General features: G+C 45.2%; 1 protein-coding gene across 5 annotated transcripts in view; it reads right to left on the bottom strand.

The window, feature by feature from the left end:
• The window catches only part of LOC118701491 (CBP80/20-dependent translation initiation factor-like), a 442,809-nt gene that overhangs the window by 192,585 nt on the left and 228,970 nt on the right, over positions 1-21,254 (bottom strand). For all 5 annotated transcript variants that reach the window (XM_036406131.2, XM_036406130.2, XM_036406129.2 and 2 more), the window contains one exon: positions 8,507-8,583. In XM_036406131.2, the coding sequence (XP_036262024.1) occupies positions 8,507-8,583 (77 nt within the window). The remainder of the gene's footprint in view (positions 1-8,506; positions 8,584-21,254) is intronic.

The raw sequence follows: 21,254 nt of genomic DNA on the forward strand, positions 1-21,254 counted from the left end.
GGCCAGGCTATGGCCTTAACTGGCAGGAAAAGTATCAAACCTAGGTATTTCTGAGCTAAAGATGAAAGCAAGTCACTTTGACTGGCTGATTTGGCTTTGCAGAAGCTGAACCCCTTTCCTTTGAGATAAATATGGAGGCCTGGTTCGGAAGAGGGCTCTAAGTCCTCACTGTGAAAAGGAGGCTGGTCAGCGATGGCAGACCCTGGGTGATGGTAAAGCATATAGGCAGTTATAAGTTTCACCTCCTTAATTTTGTTCAAAGATCCATGTTTTGTTCCTGTTATAGTAGTTAAAACAAAGAAAAGGGGAGAAGGCTGGGGTGGATATGCACCCCCTCAAAAGTGGGTGCTCTCTGTTCTCCTCATATTTTTCAATCAATTCACAACATAACATAGCAAGCCAACAGCTTGTCAGAAGCAGAAGATTCTCAATAGTAAGACAATTTGCCCATCACCCTACTCGAACTCCAAGACTCAAATATTTAAGAAGACATCAGTAAAAAAGATGTGTGCTTTTAATTGAAAAGGTTTTGAATTAAATTGTTTATTGTTTATAGTGTTAAGTTGTAAAATTGTAACTTCTCAGTAATGAGCCTGCAGCATGCCATCTTAAAAATTTGTATTTCTGGTAATCCCCTTTAACAGCTCCTGAATGTGAATGTCACAACTCCAATGATACATGAAATACATCACTGGCTGAGGGAGACTAGGCTTGTCGAGTTGAGTGGAAAGTCTTCCTCAAACTAGATTTATTATCTGTGTCATCATGTTATCTTTGTCATCCTAACTACAAGGTGCCTGCAAAGGAAGACAAAGAACAATTTGATTTTTTAAATAAAACGCAAAGGGGGAATTGTCACAGTGCAGCTAATCTGTAGCTGCCAGATGAATTTGGTCATATCAGACCTCCAAACTCGACCAGCCTAAAAATAAAACAAGAAGTCCCTGGGTAAGCAATGATAGGAGGGATTTAAACTCAGAGACCTCAGCCAGTCGCATGCAACCATAAATGTAGACACATCACTGGCCAGAGTTCTGGGCGGTGCAGAGATTCCGACCAATCAGTTGTCCAGGCCTGGGAATTTTGAATCCCCTATAAAAGGGGCTTGTGACAGTGGTCACAGGGGTTTTCAGGTGAGGGAAGAGATGAGAATGTTGACTCCATGTTCAGAAGGCTTGATTTATTATTTTATGATATATATATATATATATTACATTATAACTATACTAAAAAGAATAGAAGGAAAGGTTTAATCTCAGAAGGCTAGCTTAGAATAGAATGAATGATAACAAAAGGAGCTGTCTCAGACTCTGTCCGAGATAGCTCAGCCTTGATTGGCCATTAATTATAAACATCCAAGATGGGCCAATCAAAAATCCACCTGATGCATTCCACAGCAGCAGATAACCATTGTTTACATTTTGTTTCTGAGGCCTCAGCTTCTCAGAAGGGAAAAAATCCTAAGAAAGGATTTTTAGTGAAAAGATGTCTGCCATAATAAACTCTTGGCTGTTTGTTGAGGACCCTCAGTGAGTCTGTGTTGTTTCTGTCTCCAACCAATGACCCCTAACGTAATAGGGAGAAATGGGATGCCCAGTTTCAAGTCTTTGTTCTCACTGAAAAGACCCCAGAAACAAATCCCTGTCCCAGTGCTTCCTCCGGTGCAAGATGTTTTAGCTCAACTCCTCCCACAGCTCTTTGTTTTTCACAATTCCTTGGTTCTGGTCAACATGGAAAGGCAAAATAAATCAAGGAAACCTGTTCTTATATGATGGCTAGACTAATTTTTTATTTGTTGGGGTGAACCATCCTCCAAACTCCCCTGACCACATCCTCTCTGAGCATAAAGGGAACTTTGGCACTCAGTTCATATATGATTAACATAGTTATAGACACATGGGGTGGGATCCAGATGGTGATGTAACTGGAAATGCTTTATGCCATCTTGTCTGGCTTCCACTCCATTTTGGTGCAGGTGTCACAAGGTCTGGTGTCTGCCAGCTCCTTGCATGGATTTTACTATATGCTAGGGTATCTGAAATAGCACCTGTGATCATGGAGGTGAAGCCCAGAAGTCTGATAACAGTAGCATGTTTTGCTGGTGATACATAGTCTTTCAATCAGCTGAAGAGATGGAGAAAAACAATCTACAAAAGCATCATGATGCTATAAAGTCTACTGACAGCTTGGCAAATCATGCTAAATTTAGTCTGCAGGACAGGGATCACCAAGATTATTAAAATAAAAAAGGGACTAAAAAGTCTTGTGTTGTAGAGTTTTATGTAATGACGAAGCAGCTCTCAATAGAGAGGTGGCAAACCTGAAGCTAGAAAACACACCTGGCTTGGTCCTACCACTGCCTCCTGCTATTAATAAAACAGGAACAATGAAAAGAAAGGATTAAATTTGCTTAGATTAGTATCTTTTAATACTTCTGCACTATGCCTTTAGCTAGACACACAAGGAGGACAGAGCAGATATGGAGAACAGTAATGGATAGGCAACTCCTTAAGTCTGGCTCATGTGGAACATATCTTGTTGAAATCAAAAAGGTTATCTTTCTCTTATCATTAGCCTTAAGCCCACAACATGCTCTGATATTTACAGAAGTACATTTTCCCCGTATCACATGAAATGCAAAAGCCTTTTAGTTGTTGCTAGCATCAGGAAAAGAGATGCAAATATGGCATTGCCTTTCATGATGTTTTGCTGACAGGATCACAGCCATACATCTGCCTTCAGGGGTGACTCATGGCTGGGCATATTTTCACTGATACCCTCAAGCAAGTAAGGGCTTAGCACTGATCACAATGGTAGAAACAAGAATGGCTGGGTAGAAAAACCTCACTTCACCAGAGCTTGAGACATGGGTGACAGGCAGAACAAACTCCCTGATGGATGCTACATACCAACTGCTCCACGTTACTACACATGGACAGCTTGGCTAGTGTGAAGACTACACTTGCAACTCTGGGGATGGTGCTGGGGCAGCCAAGTCACTCTTAGATAAGCCAGTTCAAGATTGATGCTAGGTATAAACTTGACTGAACTACAGATGGCTTCTGCTTGACCCCTCCTGATACCATCTCTGCCCTGCTCCATCACCACCTTGCCCAAAGAGCACTTGATGGACTAACTGGGTCCCAATGATATACCAAATAGCCTCATGAGAGGGTGTGGGAGTAACCACAAACATGGGGAGGAAGGACCTTGTGCCACTGCAACCCTCTCCAGCTCCCTATATCTGTTATTCCCTTGGTGGCAATCAAGGCTGACGTTCCTCTGCTTTCCAATCTTAATTAAATGACCAGTTTTAACTGTTTGCTGTTCACAACAGTGAGTTTCTTCAGCAGAAATATCCCTTCTCTGTCTGCACCATTTACCTCCAAGTACCTTCAAAGCATCTGCATCTGCTCCCAGCTGCAGGGACATTGGCCATGGTCCTCAACAGCCCTGGCTGGGACAGGCAGAGCAGCCCCTTGTGGCTCTGGTCATCTCAAAGCTTGGAGACTCACCAGCTGCACATGGAGGAAGCAAAAGGGATCCATATTTTTTCTAATGAAAAGTGGAAATGAGATGTCTTTTGCAAAGAGGGGATTGATAAACTCAGTCTTTTACTCCATTCTCCCCAAGACATGGGGCTGTGCTTCCCTCTGTCATCTTCTCCTGTCCTTGCCCATAGATTGACCGATAAAAGCCTCGTGAGATACCAGCCAGCATCTACTCACACATGAGGATTTCCTTTAGATAAGGTATTCAGCTTGATTTGACTTTTGAGTCCAACAAGATGTGATTGAATCAATATGATTATGATGGCACAAACTTTTTAAGACTTCCCCAGCAACGTTTTCCTGGTCTTCAGCAAAACTGTCCCCTTCATTAGGTGACACAGAACCATTTCAGTACTCTGTTAACTAGAAGACCAAGTAGGTACAAACTCACCTGTCTTAACCTGTTGCAACTCCATATATTCTTTGCAAATCCTATCTAAACTGAACAAGGTTTCTTATCACTCCTACAAGGCTGGTGTAAACTTCTGTTCACACATTTTTTAGGCCATGGGGTTTGGGCAGCCAAACCTTCCATCCCAAAACACATCATACCAGGATGCCATGGGATCTGGAGAAACCCTGTGCAGCCCCAAGTTGACTTGCAAGGCTTCAATATATACTTAAGAAATGGTGGGTTTGGGAACTTTTTGAAAAACAAAAAGCCAAACTCAGAGCCCACCTGCCCAAGGAGACAACATTCAAACACAGCTTGTGGTCTGCTAGTAGAGAGGCATTGGGTTGGGAATGGTCTGAGGAAACAATCTGAGAAATGGGTCTGTTGTGCCTCATTTCCCAGAATATTTTTTCTTGCAGGAGAGGTCCTGCCACTGCCCAGGAAAACTCCCTCCTTCCCTAGAGTAGTTGCCTATGGTATGTCAAATCAAGTTGCCCGTGGTAATATCTTCGTAGGATGTATCTTGTATGGCAGCAAACAGTGGAATAGCATTTGGCACAATAAAACCCTCACTGGTGTTTGACACTTGCTCACATGGACATCTATGAAAAATTTGCCTCCCCTCCTCTCTTAATAATCCCATCAAACGGTGATGTCCTCCATCACCCTCATCCGGAGGTGGCAATTTCACCTAATGTGTCTAAGTCAACAGAGAAAACATTGGGTGCAGGATTTCTGCTGGGTGAGGTAGGAAGGGTGATATGTCTCCCTGGTTTCCTGCCCTGATTATAATCTCTTTGCAGTAGGGACCTCACCACCTCATGTAGGCTTTTACAACACCCTGTGGAACCAAACCTTCCACCAGATGTGGCTCTGATGTTGATCACTGTTACCAAAAATGTGTCCAACAGACCTGCAGTGGTCCTTAACTGGGAAAGTTGAAGACTGTTTTAATAACACCTCTAATTCACTCTTCATGTCTATCTTATGCAACAAACGAAGCATGCATCCCATAGAAAAATTACTCATGGAACATAAAAACATATCCTATATGCAAGGAGAAAACTATGGTTGCACACCCATAGGGTTGCTTCTCCCCAAGGGAGTGAAAGGTACATGACAAAGACCTCAGGTAGGTGAGCTGTCCTCCACTGTGATGTGGTGATAGCATTTCCCGAGGAAAGGTGATGGAAAGGAAGCAGGGACAAGAACTATTTATAGCACAGCTGGACATCAGCATAATTTTGCATGAGAAACAAAAGGTGCTTCACTAGCCCAAGACTTGGACCCCTCCTAGTCCCAAATGCACCACAGAGACAAGGGGACCTTGAAAACTCCCTGCATCAAATCACATGGCATGGAGAGAGGAGGGCTGCTGAGGTCCCCAGACAAAGTCTAGGGGATGGGACCATGACTTTTCTGCTTAAATAATTATTTAAGAGACTGTTGCTTCACTCCATCTTCCTCTAGCTGGGCTTTTTAGCTTTTTGCAATTAAAATTGTTTTTCTAAGTTTTGACAGCACTGTGAAAGACTTGGACAGGACTGCATACCTTGTGCTCTTTCCATTTTATTTCATTTGTGACTGATTAGAGTTGAAACAACCCCATGTCTACTCCCCCAAATGATGCTGTATCAATTGGGTTTTAAGGCTTTTGTCTCTCCTCCTGGGATATTATCCCAGTGCTACTAGGTTTCAGCTGCATCTCACCCCTCCATCTTCTAACCCCAGCCCAAGGCAGTTTCTTTTGCTATCTCTCCTTGTCATCTATGCAAGAGGCAGGGATGCCCTGGGGGGCTGAATGCTTCCTGCTGATGGTTTATCTAAAGAGACCAGAAAGAAAAAGAAATAGAAATAGAAATGCACATCCAGTGTGATCCCTCCAACTGTCTGTTTTTTTGAATGGGAAGGAAGAACCAACATGCAGTTCCATGTCTCTGGTCCAGCTCAGTTTTGGGCAATGGGTTCAGGCAGAAGGTATCCTTTCTCTCAGCATAATGCACTCTTCATATGGCAGAGGAAGATCCCCTTGGTGAACTGGGATGGGAGCAGAATCCTCTAACCCTCCACTGCAATTTCTTGGAGAGTTCAGCCCAGCACTGTGAAAAAGCCCACCTGGTTTGCTCTTGCAACACAGACTTCAGCTTGGTTTTAACCATGTTTTGGTGATCACAGGGCTGCAACCCAGCTGAAACAAGACCTTTTTTTTTTTTTCCCTGAATCACAAGACTAAATTGGCTTTTAAATTGCATACAGAAAAAAGGAGGGAACCCCAAAAAGGAGAGAAATGGAATTTGCTGCTGGAGAACTGCCCTGCCCACAACAGAATGTTTTTAGGATGCCTGAGCAAACTCTTTTCAGCAGTTTGTTTTGTTTGCTTAGTAAAATTCAAGAAAACCAAACCACGAACAGAGTTAGCTACATCATGGCTGTTCATGAGTTGAGAAGCAATGGGAAGATATGAGGACACACTCCAACTACTATTACAGGTGTCTATAAGACTTCTCTGAAAATCCTCCCTGTGAGGCATCACAGTTCAAAGACAAATTTCAGCTGATTCTAGGAGAAAATACTGGACACTTTATCTCCTGTTCAATCACATTAACCTTGTAAACTCTTGATTTTAGAAACAGTTGTCTCAGCCACAGCAGAACACATTGGCAGAAATAAAGCTGCATGTACAACTAACTCCCTTATTTCCCACTTATTTTCACATTTAACCATAGTCATGACTCCTATCAAGGACTCTATATGCCCTTGTATAATTAAATATGCAATTTACACAATTAAATATCCAATTGACCCAATTAAATTAACTCAAGGGATTAAAATCGCCAGTGCCATAGGAACTTGGCTGCCTATTTAGCAGACAGGCATCTGAGACTCTCTGCAACCCCCTCTCAACCAAACCATGTCCACTTTGTAGGCAACCCTGAATGTCAGCAAATTTTGCTTTTCAATAGAAAGAGGGCAAGCAAATCCCAAGAACTCAAGGCTTTTACAGATAATATCTTGCCATCTTCCTCTTCTAATATAACTGGGAGAATCTGGCTATGCTGGAATAAGTATAAAGAGAAGATCCTTAAGATACTCCTGGGGCAATATAGGACATAACCCAGACAAACCAGGGGGATGGACAGACTGTATTTTCAAAACATTAGTGCTCAAATAAGGGTTTATGCATTAACCCAATGCTGGCAGCTGCTAAAGAGCAGTATTGTCCAAAGACACTCCATGAGACAATGGGAGAAGATGTGTGTCATGGTTTGACACTGGCACAATGCCAGTGCCCCCATGAGAATACCCTCTCCCTGGTTTCTGCTGTGAGATGTGACCAGGAATAAGCAAAGCAGGCTCCCACTTAGGAAGAAAAAAAAATTATTAACTAAACTACAAGGGAAAGGAAAAAAAAAAAAACAAACCACACAAGGAAAATGAAAACTTCACAAATACATCTCCTCCTCCTCCCCACCAAATTCCCAATACAATACATCCCCCAAATCATCGACTCTCGGTCCGGCACCACCCTTCAGAATACTCAATCCTCAGTTCATCAAGAGGAGAAGGAGTCCTTCTTGTGCCAATGGTGACCTCTTCCTTTCATGTCCAGAGCTCTCACCACTGAACACGGACCAGAACTGCTTCTAGGGTTGACTTTTAAGGATGCTTTGTCCCACTCCAAAAAGGCACAGTCTCAACTTTGGGACATCTGTCCCCCCCATATTTTTCACCCCTTGGGGCCTAGGGGTACCAACACTGAACCCTCTTGGTTCTGAGGCATTGCCTCCCCCTAGATGCAGTCTCTGTATCACAAGGAACATGGTTCTGTCCATGGCTATACAAAAAGAGTCCAGCAAAAGCCACTCCATCATCTCTTCCCACTAAGATTCTTCTCTATTCTTCCAACATCTCTCACTTGCCCAGACCTCTCTCACACTTGCCCATTTCCTTCTTCATCTTCCACTCTATCTCTCTTCTAGGAAAGGTTAATGTTCTGTAAAATTTTCATTGTCCGAAAAGGTGTTAAGAGCTCCTACAAGCGGCTGGCTGCACCCCCCCCCCCCTTCTTCTCCTTCTCAGCCGTGCTGCTGGCACAGGTACATGTTTATCAAGTTTCAAGGTAACAGTCCCAGGCACCGGCTCTCTCTCTCTCTCTGTCTGTCTCCCGGGGGGGGACTGCCCAATGGCTCCCGGTGTCTCTCTCTCTCTCTCTCTCTTCCACCCTTCCACCCCCGGGGTCAGGCCTACCTCTCCCGGCCACATGGCTTTTCCCCTCCCCCCGCCCAGCCAGCAGCTGGGCCGGGGGAGAGACCCGAACTCTTTCCCGCCGGAAACCCAAGAGAGCCTCCCAGGGGGAAAGCCCTGCTTTTAACCCCGTGTTCTCAGAGGCGGATCCAATGTCCCAATGGCCACATTAGGTGCCAATATTAAAATCTGAGCACCAATTGGCCTGACCACAACATCCCAGAAAACATATCTCCTGTCAAAGCACCACAATGTGCAACAAAGAAGAGTAGATTAAAAAAAACCAAAACCAAAACATTTAAGATGTTTCATCTACCTCCGTTCGTTTCTCCTCCTTCTGAACAGTTTTTTGGTGTGCGCAATTTCAGCTTCATGAGGCAACGAATGGTAACCCTGTAAAACAGAGGGAAAAGCAGTGATCAGTTTCAAGAGACAGGAGGCATCAATATGGAAGGGGTCAGAGTGAGACAGAGCTGTATAATCAACATGTGACTGTGATAAAAGAAACAGTTGCCATCCAAACCTCCTTACAACTTCTCAGACCCTATTGAAGCAGGACTGGAAATCCACAGACTTGTACCCTCTCAGGGCTGTTGCAATGAGCAGATGAAGTTATCTGCAGTTCCTGTATGGGAGAAACCACATGGAGCAAATAGCTGGGCCATGGATGGATGGATCCCAATACACACCATTGACAGGGAATTCACCCATTTCACACATGACACTGCTGACACTGGTGCACCTAAACCACCCACTTTCACTGGGCTGTTTCATTTGTATATTTATCTAAAACCCAGCTGTACAAATTTCTGTAAAGGGATGATGCTCAGCAGCCTTTTGAGGATATCAGAGTAAGCCAACAGGAGCTACAACTGGCAGGTCTGTTGGGGCTATGCTCCCACACCATTAGCAAGTCAACAACCACATCACAAGCATCTCAATGAGCCTTCCCACTGTGAGCTAGTCAACACATCCCACCCCTGAGGAACAAAAGGGCAGCATCCACCTTACTGGAAACAACTGAGATTATAAGGATGTTAAATGATTTGCCCAAGCCAAGACCGTCTAAGAGCTGTGTGTAACTCAAGCTGCTGTCTTGCTCTCTTCTCCACTGAAGGTGCTCTGACTTGGTATGTTTATCTGATTAGAGGGATGTAGATGTGACAGTTTAGTCAAAGAGAGAGAAACAGATAACTTTCCCAGGCATCATTCTGGGAAAAGCTGTGAGAAGCTAAGAGAAAGAATTAAAACAATCTTGCAGCTGGTGTTTTGAACAGTTGTTTTCTCATAAGATGTTTACCAAAGGGTGTCTTCTTAATTAGCCAATGGTGTGAGGGCTGTTGATTAAATAACCAATCAGGTCCACCTGTATCGGAACAGTGTATAAAAGACTGGGTTTCTAATAAACTCAGATTAGCCTTCTGAAGTGACCTAGAGTCTATGTGTCACCGTCACTCCCATTCCTGACTCAATGGTGACAGGGGATGCTCTATTTATTACCTTACTATGAACATGGTGAGGCTTTGTTAATGTGATCAAGGAGCTCCGAGGTTCCTAGATAAAAGGCACTATGTAAGTGCAAAGTATTTTTTATTTTTCATTGACCACAGAGCTGTTATAACCATAAATAATTTCATTTATGCAGTATTGTACTTCCCCGGATGGCAATAAAAGCCCTGTAAAAGTCACTTCTTTTATTTCCATTTCAATCTATCTTAGCCTCTGAGCTCCAGACAATGCTGGTGAACCACCATGCACAAGGGGCCATGAAGGAGCAGTATAGGAAAGGCAAGGGCTGGGTGGAGATATGTCTCATTGAGCAGCAGCTTTGTCAGATTGGCATGACAAAATAATTCACTGACTTCAAAAAAAAGTCCCTCTTTCTTTGCATGAAAAGTCTTTAAAGATGACAGTTAATTTTAGCAACAGTTACTGAGATAATAATATTTTGAGTTTCTCTGGTGGAAGATGCAATGGAGAAGAAAAGTTGCTGGGGTGGTAATGAATTTAGCCTTGCAGACTAGAGAAGGCATCCCCAAGCCTAAGACCAACAAGATTGATTATGACCATCCTTTCTGACCATCTGCAAAGAACCTGGAGAAACTGCTGCAACAGCAACCCTACAGCTCCCACAGCCGCTGGAGCCTTCCACTTTGGAGACCTTCACTCTTCAAGACTTCAAACAATGAAGAACTCACTGAGCCCTTTTGTAAGTCCTGATGCTGGCTTGCATGTCCCCATTTGAACCTTGATTTGGCTGCAGTGTGTTTCCTGAAAAGGTAGTTTCCCTTTTAATTTTCTTCTTCACTTTTAACTCTTTCAGAGAAAATCAGATGCACCATGGTCATACAATTTAGCACAGGCATTAGAAAGCATGTTCAAGAGTAGTACCCAGTCTCAGTGACAAATTTATCCTTCTGTCTCACTAAAGGACCCTTAACACAGAGGTGCCACACCAGCCACAGCATCCTACATGATCCCTCATAGCAATGGTGCAGGGGTCATCATTACATGAAGTTGTCTGATCTTTCCTGCAGATCTGCTCGTCCAACAAGGATCTGCTCAGAGATGGCATGTTTTTCTGTGGTCCTCTGCTCACATCCCTGTAACCAGCACCAGAAAGGGCTCTCCTCATGCTCCTTAGATCTCAACTCACCACTGAAAGATAGCCCATCTTTGACTAGCAAGAGGCAGATTAGGAGTAGGGAAATCTGGCAACTTGCCCTCACAGGGCTGTGATTGGGTTATTCCCTTGCTAACCAGGTCTGACTTAGGCTTCTCTTGCAGCCAAACACCTCATGGATAATTCTGTGTGGTATCTTTGATGCTTAATAGCTTAGAATAATACTGCACCTTCTTCATTGATGAGGGCTGTGGCTCGATTTTTCATCATCACTTATTTTTCCCAATCACTTATTTTCCCTGAATGAATAGGAGGAGCTTAATTTATCCAAGATACAGACCACTTTGTGCTCTGTAATGAGTCTAAAAGAAGATCTACACAAGAGGGATGGTTGTTGCTCTGTGATGCCTTGAGAAGCTACCTAGAACAGAGGCTAGACAGTGTTAAACGAATAAAGTAGGTATTTATTAGAAAGGCCTTCAAAGGATACACCTTGGGCAGTATAAGAGCCCGGCCATGGCTCTACCCAAGATGGATGACCCGGCACGAGTTTTAACAGTCTTATAAGTTTTGGTCCATTTACATACTGGAGTTAATTGTCCAGTTACAGCTTCAGGTTATGAAGTCCCATCCTCCCAGATTACTCTCCTCAATTCACTGTTGTTTATACTTTTTGGACCTGAAGCTGCAATGGTGTCCTCAGTTCTCAGGCTGGAAAAGGATTGTTTTGTCTAACTAAACTGTGAAGAGAACTTGCTAACACTTTATATGAAGTTCAGAGTTATATAATAATGCAGTACAGAATCTGGAAAATATGAAAGCTAACACTTAAGGCATCACCTGCTTGGGCCAGAAGACACCATCAAGCCCAGGTGTTCATGGTTTTCATAGGCAGGTTTGCAATTTCTCAATGGGAAACAAAATCACATTTGGTCTCTTTCCCACATAGGTTTTATTTTGATATTTATTCACAGGTGGCTGGAGGAGAACATAACAAATCAACATTTCAGTGCTACCAGTTCTGGAAGCGAGGGGTGTGGGAAAAGCAAAGAACAACAAGACCATGGTCTCATGAAGGATTGCTAATAGGGGTAATTTTCAATTTTGGAGCTAAACATTCTGCAGTTTACATGGTGGGAAAATTTGGAGCAGAACCTGAGAAGCCCATGGGACTTCTAATGCATATACATTCAAGTTTAAATCATCAATGTGCACTTTAACAAAAAAAGGGCCAATAGCTCTGGAAATGAAGGGGCCTTTGGGACTGGTCTGCTCTCTGGGCCAGACCCCTAGAGATCAGCTGTGTTGTGATGTGCATATTCAGCTCTTGGAGAAGGGAAGGTGATATGACTGTGAAGCTTAGGTGATTGTCATATGGGCAGCTAGCATACACCAAGGGAAATCTGCCATCTGCTGGAATTGCTGCAAAAAGACAGTAAAGGGAAGCAGGTTTGAAGCCCATGTGCACACTTTTTGAGCTTTACCTTCCTAATGAAGGCTTCTATCCAGCCCTCAACCCTGTCCACTTGACTGACAGAATGCAGAAAGTTGGCAAATGCTTCTTTGTTGCCCCAGACCTATTTACATCAAAGTTTAATGAAAGAAGAAATAAAAAGCTTTCAGGATCTCATTGGCAATCTGCAGCAATCAAGAGCCTTCCACCTCTTCCCTCACCAATACCTTCCTCTCCCCAGCAACATCCCTCTCTTGAGCCTTCCCACCAAAGCTGTGGGGTACTGGCCTGGGATGGACACAAGGAAGAGGGGCAGGACCAGAGGAGGGAAGTGTTTTGGTTTTAAAGATACCCTGCTACAAGCAGGAGCTTTATTATTTTTCTCATGCCTCCTCTGCACCAGCATCAGCTGAAGAAGTAAAAGGAAGGCACCAGCTTTGCCTCTTTTACTGGTGATGGTAATAGATAGAATGATAGTATCGTAGAATGTTTGGATTGGAAGGAACCTCAAAGGTGATCTGTTGTCACATTATATCACAGTACAAGCTGGCTTGTACTGGGCATTAGTCTGGTTATAAATAAGAAACCCAGCATGGTTCCATAAACCGACCCCATGGCTGACTGACAGGGGCTTCACCCAATAACATCCTTCCTTAAGGTGCAAGCATATCACTGGTCCAGGACCTGGGGGGCGTAAAGATCAGACCACTGAGCTGTCTAGACCCTGGAGTTTTGAACTGCCTATAAAAGAAAGCTCCGAACAATAAAACACGCTTGTGGAAGGGGCTAACAGCAGGCCTGTTAGCTAAAAAAGCGAGAAGAAGCTGAGAAGTAAGAAGAAGCTGATAAGGAGCTCTCTCCAAGGCTGTAACCAAGGAGACCAATGTTGCCGTTACGGCATGGCGACCTGGTTCGGGAGGTCCGGCACGGTGACCCAAGGCCCAGGGTCACTCGGTCCAATGCTACATACACCAATGTGGTGGACAGCAAATGGCGTTTATTGAGGGGTCTCAGGGGTATTTATGGCTTGGGCAGTCTGTGTCACTTCCCTCTGCTCACGTCCGGCCGGGTGTGGCCAGGTACGGAGCAAAGGTCAGACTGCAGGGTGAGGGGGGCCTTCTTATCTACCTGTACAGCCAGAGATCTTCCGCACACAGGTCCCTAGCTCTCCACAACCAAGAGAAGAAAGATAAGAGAACCTTGCAGCTGGACGAAGTATTTTTAGAAAGTTAGTTGAAGTCACTATAACTTTTCACCAATAGTATTATGTTGACTTATTGTGGCCAATAGTTAGGGTAGAAGATGCATAAACAATTGGAAAGTGTATAAAAGTCAGCCATGTTCAATAATAAAGAGTTGCCAACTGAGACTGCTTGTGGTCTCTGCTTTGTGTCGTGACCGCCTCGAGAGCGACACACGCTGTTTGCTGATGACCAACGGAGGTTTGTAGTGTGTCTGTCTCTGACACTCGACCACCGGGGTAACAGGTGTGTAACCAGATTGTGAGGCAGAACAATCATTTACCTGTGGGCAGAGTGGACGGAACAAGAGGACAGTGCCTGCAGAGCCTGTCCCCACAGCGAAAAGCTGGAAAAAAACTAAGGTGAGGAGAGCCCACCCTGCAGCGGAAAGCTGCAAAAAACCACAGCCAAAGGGCTGTGTGAAACAAAAAAACGGAGAAGCTGAAAATAGAAGAAAAGCCCCACCGAAGATAGGGGGGCTTTGTGTCCATGCAAGATCACCCAGTACTCCAGGTATGGAGACTTCTTGAGGAATGGGACGTAGATTATGATGAAAAGGCATTATTAACATTAATAACGTGGGCTAAAACCCACGGATTGGATACAACTGAAGAAGCTGCCTTTGACTTTAATACCTGGGCACGAACTGGCCAATTTATAATTCAAGCAGCTTCCAGAGGCGAGAAAAACGACATAAGAGTTATAAAGCCTTGGAAACTTATCTTAGATTTAATAACACTGTTAAATACCGAGGCATATGGCGAGAATTGAACGCCAGAGGAGTTATCGGGGGGATGGGCACCCTTCCAAGCTCGCAGAACATATGGCCAGACGAAACGGCCGCCATGTGCTGCCATGCTGCCCCTGTGGCCGAGCCGCCCTGAATACACCACCCATGCTGGCGCCGTTCCCTGGCGAGCTGTTTTCCGCAACCCCCCCGCATGGCGGGGTCCCGGCACACAGCGAGACAGAGGGGGGTGGCGGGGTCCTGGCGGCAGGCGGAGCCACAGCAGGCGGCAGGGATGGGCCCATGCCGGGATGCTATGCGGCGCCAGAGCGTACGGTGCCTGCACCCTGCAGATACTGTGCGGCACCGGAGCGCCCAGTGCCTGTGCCTGCGCCGCGAGGCTGCTGTGGTTTCTCAAACCGCACCACCATTTTAGCTGGGCAGCCCGTGACCATGACACAGCTCCATGCTGCTCCCGAGACCGCCCCCCCCACCGCCGGGGCCGGCCGCATCTTCCATCACCATAGAAACGTCAAGACTGCCTCCTCCTGAAGCCGGGGGGCCCAGCCCCAAAGATACACCCCCAACTCCGTGGAGCTTGACCACGCCTTCATCTGGGGATGTACTTACACCCCCAATCCAGTTTACCTCAGGGGGCAGAGCCCCGCCCCCAAGCCAACCTCCGTGGAACACATCCGCGCCTCTAGTGGTCGTGGCCCCATCCCCGACCCTGCCTCCATGGGCGGGTCTGAGAATTACATCACCAGAAGCTCTTACAGACGTCAAACCCAGATGCAGAGCATGGGAAAAGCCCCTGCAGGAGGCCCACCGAGCACACGGCGGAGGTAAAAAGCATGTGGGAATGTTATACCATAGGAACATTAGTAAACAAGCCTGCCTGAAAAAATGGTATTGGCCACGTAGCACAGCTACCTCTTGGCAGCTAGGAGCGGGCCACCCTCTCACCAAGCCCAACGGGAAGCCAGCAGCTCCCTGCATATGGGCAGTGAAGAGGCAAACTAAAAAAATCTAACAGCTCCAGCCAAAGCAATACCAACAAAAGCAGTGCCAAGTTCCTACCTCTCAAACCTCAACAAAGCTTCACAGCCACCCTGCCTTCTACTGCTTCAACTATACAAAGGTTCTCATATTCTACAGACTCTAATAAACTAATAACATGTGCTAAGAGTAAAACTATCTCATATAATGTAACTAAGTCAACCAAGTCCATCACAGTTATAAAAAAGGTGTCACACAAAGGTTACAAAAATGCACAACTTTTTACTAAATATGTCCTAGAATTCATAGTACAACATTTATTATTATTTTACATTTGCTAAAGCCAAAATTAATAAGTGTCTCATAGCTGATTCTGTTACAGTTACTAAGAAAGCATTATGTTTCTGTATCAAGTATGGACTACTGTGTATTAAAGATATCCTAGAATGTATGTTACTAAGTTTATTCATAATACTTCTATTATTTTTACTCACAATGCAAGCAGAATATCAACTAGATCAGTCTGGAAAATTCAAAGAATTTACTCATTCTAACATTCTAGATCCATTAAAACAAACATAAAAACATTAATTCAGTAATGTCATAAGCAAATTTCAGTTGCAAAGTTTTCTAACTGAAAATTTGCCACCTGTCATCATTTTAAAAGCTAAAAGTCACCTATTGAAGTGAATAACAAATTTCTAACTTCTAACAAAAGGAAGAAAAGTATATTGCTTGCACTGTTAGCATAATAACTGAAAGATTAAAATGCCTATATTTCTTTAATTATTCAGAAGTTATTAATGTTAACATTTTTTGCAGTAGATATTAATAAAAGCTTGTTTTAAAAATATAAATACAGAACACCTCTCCCAACCAAGTTCATGGCCCTGATCAAGGCATGAACCTGGCTGGTCAAGGAGAAATATACTAGTAAACCTAAATGATTCTGTCCAAACTTTACAAAAGCTAAACCCTTTTCCTTTGAGATAAACAAGAAAGCCTCGTCCAGAAGAGGTTCTTTCAAGTCCTCATTGGGAAAAAGAAACCCCTTAGCAATAGCCAATCCTATATAATAGTACCTTATTAATGCTGTTCAAAATCCATGTTTTGTTCCTATTTTTATTTATTAATACAAAAAAAAGGGGAAAAAGGTTCGGGTGAATGTACAGCCCCCCCTTTAAGTCTTAGGTAATATCATGTTCTAATGTCTTTCAATCATATTACAGTACAATAATCCTATGATAAATGCATTTCAATAGACACCGAGACATGCTGGATACCTGCTAGATGTGTCCGGCCTGCACTACATCCTGCTCAGAAGCACAGACAGCATCCTGATGTCCCCTCAACAGACATCACAGAGCCGTGTAACCAAAACAATTGATGACTACCTGTAGGAGCCACAGGGCCTGCAAGGGCTCCCTGGCAGTCAGTTGCCTAGGATAAGAAATGCCTAGTCACGATGACTGGACCAAAGGAGCCCCTCTTCTGCCTTCGGATGCTTGTTGTCTCTCTGTAAGATGATAGGTCATATTCACCTCGACCCTTACCAAAACCCCTATACCCTATATAAACCCCTATTTCTGTGCTGTTCGGCAGAAGAGCTGTCACTGTGACCCCTCGCAGAAGCTGCCAATAAAGACACCTCTGTGGAACCTCATACAGCCTTCTCCTCTCCCTGCGTCTACTGCAGCACTTAGCAAGCAAAGAGCTGAATTCACCAAAGAGCTGATCTCACTTAAGAGCTGAGCTGCATGATAAGATTGCCTGCAGCTGGGAGCCTGCCTGAAGGACCTGGACAGGTTGTGCTTAGCAAGACTGCGCTATCCAGACACCTACGGCAGCCGGGGTCGGAGAGACCCCTAGAACCCTCGCTGTAATAATTTTGGCTCCCCGAACTGGGCTGCTGGCATCCTGGCACCCCCAGAGAGCAGCATTCGTCTTGAATAGTTACTGCCTCGGGTCACTACGACCTCCTGAAGATAAGTTCTCCGTTATAGAAGAAGTTATCTGAAAAGGCATCCAACGACCCTCCACATCGACATCTGGGACGAGATCCTGAGGAGTCGGACACGGCAGACCACCCACCAGCAGTTTTTGACCCACATTCGGCTGAAGAAGTGTAAGTTTTAAAACAGCCTTAATTGCGCGCTCTTACCTTCGGTCCTTTTTTGTTTGTTTGTTTGTTTTTTTTCTTTTTTGTTTTTCTCTTTCTGCTGCTGGAGGGGAAAAGGGAATGAGATCAAAACCTAGTAAATGAAAACGATCCCAGAACAGGAGAGATTTATATTTACAAAGCCTAAAAATCTTATCCGCTAACAGCTTTTCTTTCTCTAAAGACAATCTCTCAAAAACTAACTTGAAATAATTTATAAAATTGATTATTTCCCAGTTTCTAGATACTAACACACAGACTATCGCTCTAAATTCTTTTTGGGACACAGTAGGGACAAGAATATATTCTCTCCAAACTAATGAAGATTTTTCTGTCACTCAGTTTTTTACCTCTTTTTGTTCTATAACCAAAACGGTCGAAAAAATAAAGAGCTCAATTTCTCTGCAGCCCTCCCCTGCTGAGGGCATTCCGACCTTATCTCTCCCACCAGAGACTCTCTTCAAATGCTAATAACACAGATAACATTCCTCTTCTCTCAGTCTCTGAATCCTATCCTCTGCTTTCTCTGGGTTCAAACGCTGTCTCTGGGGCCGTGCCACCCTCAGGCCCCCTTCCTGGAACGGGGAACATGGCATTCTTGCTGCCCGCACCCACCCCCTCCACACCTGCGGGGTCTGTAGGTCCTGCCCATCCTTCGGTTTCCCCCTCAGACGCGGCTAGTGCAGACTCCACTCCACCTATAGCGCAATCCACGGAATGCTGCTTGCACCCTCCTCCCGTGCTATCTTCAGGTGTAATTGCGCTAGTTTCTATGGTTTCTATCGGGTCCACCCTCCCTCACTCCAACATCTCCGCGCAGCCTGCCGTGATCCCACCCCCCCCACCCCTGGCACTGCCCCCTCCACCCCTGCCACCATACCTCTCACCCCTGTCACGTGTCTCCCCACCCCCGCTACCATTCCTGCCGCAGCAGGCAGTCTTCTCCCTGCCTGCCTGCCACAGCTCCGGCAAACCACTCTGTACGCCCCGTCGTGCCCGCTGTGGCAGCACAGCCCCTTCCAATCCCACTGCCTCCTCTCCCCCGCTTCTTCCTTGCCTGCATCCTCAGGCTTTGCAGCCGCCCATCCACCCTCAGGGTCCCCCGAACGGAACCTCCAAGACCCCCCACGGTGCCACTCCACTTCTCCATGTGCCTCAGTCCTGCGCAGGTTGTGCCACACGTGGTGCTGCCATTCCTGCTCCACTGCTGCCTCCCTCTAGCCAAACTCTACCATGTGCTCCCCCGCACCCTCTTCGGTCCCCTACAAACCTGCAAACTCTTGCTCCAATACGCCCAAAAAAGCATACTGCATTGCCTGCTCACTCTCACTCCTCCACTAAGGACAGTAGTGACAGCGAGTCCATTCTGATACAGAGGACATAGATCCATGGGCTCTAATAAAAATGGAAGTGACTCGGGCAGGGGATTGGAAACTGGCTCAGAGAATTTCTGCCTTCCCAGTAATTTATATAAAGGGAAAAAGAGGTGGTGCCACCACTAAAATGATGTGGGAATCTAACACAAATAAAGAACTTGTGCAACTACGAAATATAGCCAAAGAACACGGTAGAAGTTCACATAGTTTTAGAAATTTCCTAGAAGCTATCTTCTCGGCACATGTTTTAGTACCTCACGATGTTAAAAATACTGCCCACTGCCTTCTTTTCCTGGCAGAATATATGCTATAGGAAAGGCATTGGAAAAGACAATTAAAAACATCAGACACCTATGCTAAAGATGCAAATAGGCCAGATTTTACAGTTGAACAGCTGGCTGGAGAAGGGGATTTACAGAAACCCTCTCACCAACCTAACACCTTACCTGAGGTGGCACTACAGGACTTAGCTATTGCAGCAAAAACCTCCTTACTTCTTACCCCAGATGACTCTATTCCTACCCAACATTTCTCTAATAATAAACAAGTAGATGAAAGCTTTATCAAGTTTGTGGACAGAATTAAGGATGCTCTGGAAAAACAGATAAAGAGCACAGAGGCAAGAAAGGAACTGTTGTGTAAACTCGCCATGAGTAATGCTAATGAACAGTGTAAAACAATTCTTAAGGCCCTACCCTTGAATACAGAACCTACCATTGAGCAAATGCTGGAAAGCTGTACACATCATTTGTCCACTGAAAACACAGTGGCCCAAGCAGTTGCTAAGGGTATTGCAGAAGGAGTTTCTGGTGCATATGCAGTAGTGGCTTCCAAAGACCAGGCCCACTGCTTCCACTGTGGAGACTTTGGACATTTTATAAAGGCCTGTCCAGACAGGTCACCTACCCAAAACCCCCGTAACACCTACCAAAAACCCCAGAATCAGCAGCGCTACTAGCAGCATTTGCAAAACTTCCAGCGGAGTGCAGTCAGGCCCCGTGCAAAGACAACAAATCAAAAGCCATCCAGACCCAGCCATGCATCATCTCAGGAGATTCCAGATCACATGAAGAGGATCCAACACACGGAGTGATACAGATGGGTGTTGTAGTGTGTTTTTATATTTTGTAATACTTTGAAGTAGTTTTGTTTTGTATTCCAATATTTTTCCCAAATGGTTTATCCCAGACTGTACTCCCCTCCCTTTATCTGTGTTATCCCTCTCCTGGGATGAGATCATTCCCTAAACCCCCACCCTGGCTCTCTGTCTATCACTCAGCATCCCAGCCCCCCATCCAGAAGTTTCGGTCCAAGTTGTCGAGTGATTTGCCAGAGGCCAGGGGTCAGCCCCCCAGGCCTAGTCCCATATGCTGTCCGATATGCCTGTCCCCCAGTATCTATCCCCCAGAGATACCTATTGGTCAGTAAATGTTATCTGCTTTTGGTTTCCTCCCCCCTTTAAATGTGAACTCCGGACATCCCCCGGGGCTCTCGGCAAGAGGCCCCCTGGGGTGCAGGAGTTCCTCCGGGACTCCTTAATAAAACCTTGGACTAACCCCTGCTGAGAGTCGGCCCCTTCTCTTCTACCGATGTCTCTGCTGTCTCTGCTGCGGCGAAGGCAACCAGCCTAAGTGCCCTCAATACCCTCGGGGCACAGAGAGTGTCTCCCTGCTGTCGGCCGTGTCGGGGCTGCCCTCCCCGGTGTCTGCCGACTCGGGACTGGCCCAGGGTTCCTGAGAGGCTCGCAGAGAGACTGAGACAGCTTGGCGCCCAAACGTGCGGCTCTGAGATCACCCCCGGAGCTGACGGACGGGGCTCGGACATTCTTTCAGACTGTTCGCAAAGCCTTTGGCCGGCAAGCTACCTCAGAAGAACACACTCCGTTTTAGTGAGTTGCTCTCCTGTGGAGGAAACTGGTAGCTTTTGAAGTACCCTCAAAAGTCAGTTTCAGGTAGAAGTCACCATCCCAGGACCTCCTGTTTTCCTGTCCTACAGCTGGATTGGTAAGTTTTACCTTTTTCTTGTTTCTCCCCTCTTTGGGAGGGGGCTGTTTCCCTGTCTTTGTTTTCAGGCTCGCCGTGGAGAGCCAAAGTTTCTTTTCTCTATTTTTGGCAGGCTGCCAGCTGCAGGCCTTTTTTTTCCTCCCCCCCCCACCTGGGTTGGTGAAATTTGAGATACAAAATTTAACATCACAGCCACAATGGGTGCAAGGCTTTCTGTATCTCACAAAGGTGTCTACTATCATCTTTTGAACATTCTTAAGAGTGAAAAAATCCGATTTTCAAAATCAGATGTTAAACAATTTGTTAGATGGCTGTTTCTTCACTTTCCCGATGTATCAACTGAAAATATTAGTGATTTGGCTTTTTGGGACAAAATTGGTAATGAGTTATTGAGAGCAGGGAAATCTGGTGACACATCTCCGTCAAAATTTGCTTTTTTAGCCCTGCAGATAAGAAATGTTGTAAAATCTAATTTAAAGATGTA

The sequence above is a fragment of the Molothrus ater genome, chromosome W (assembly GCF_012460135.2).
Source record: "Molothrus ater isolate BHLD 08-10-18 breed brown headed cowbird chromosome W, BPBGC_Mater_1.1, whole genome shotgun sequence".
Taxonomy (NCBI): domain Eukaryota; kingdom Metazoa; phylum Chordata; class Aves; order Passeriformes; family Icteridae; genus Molothrus; species Molothrus ater.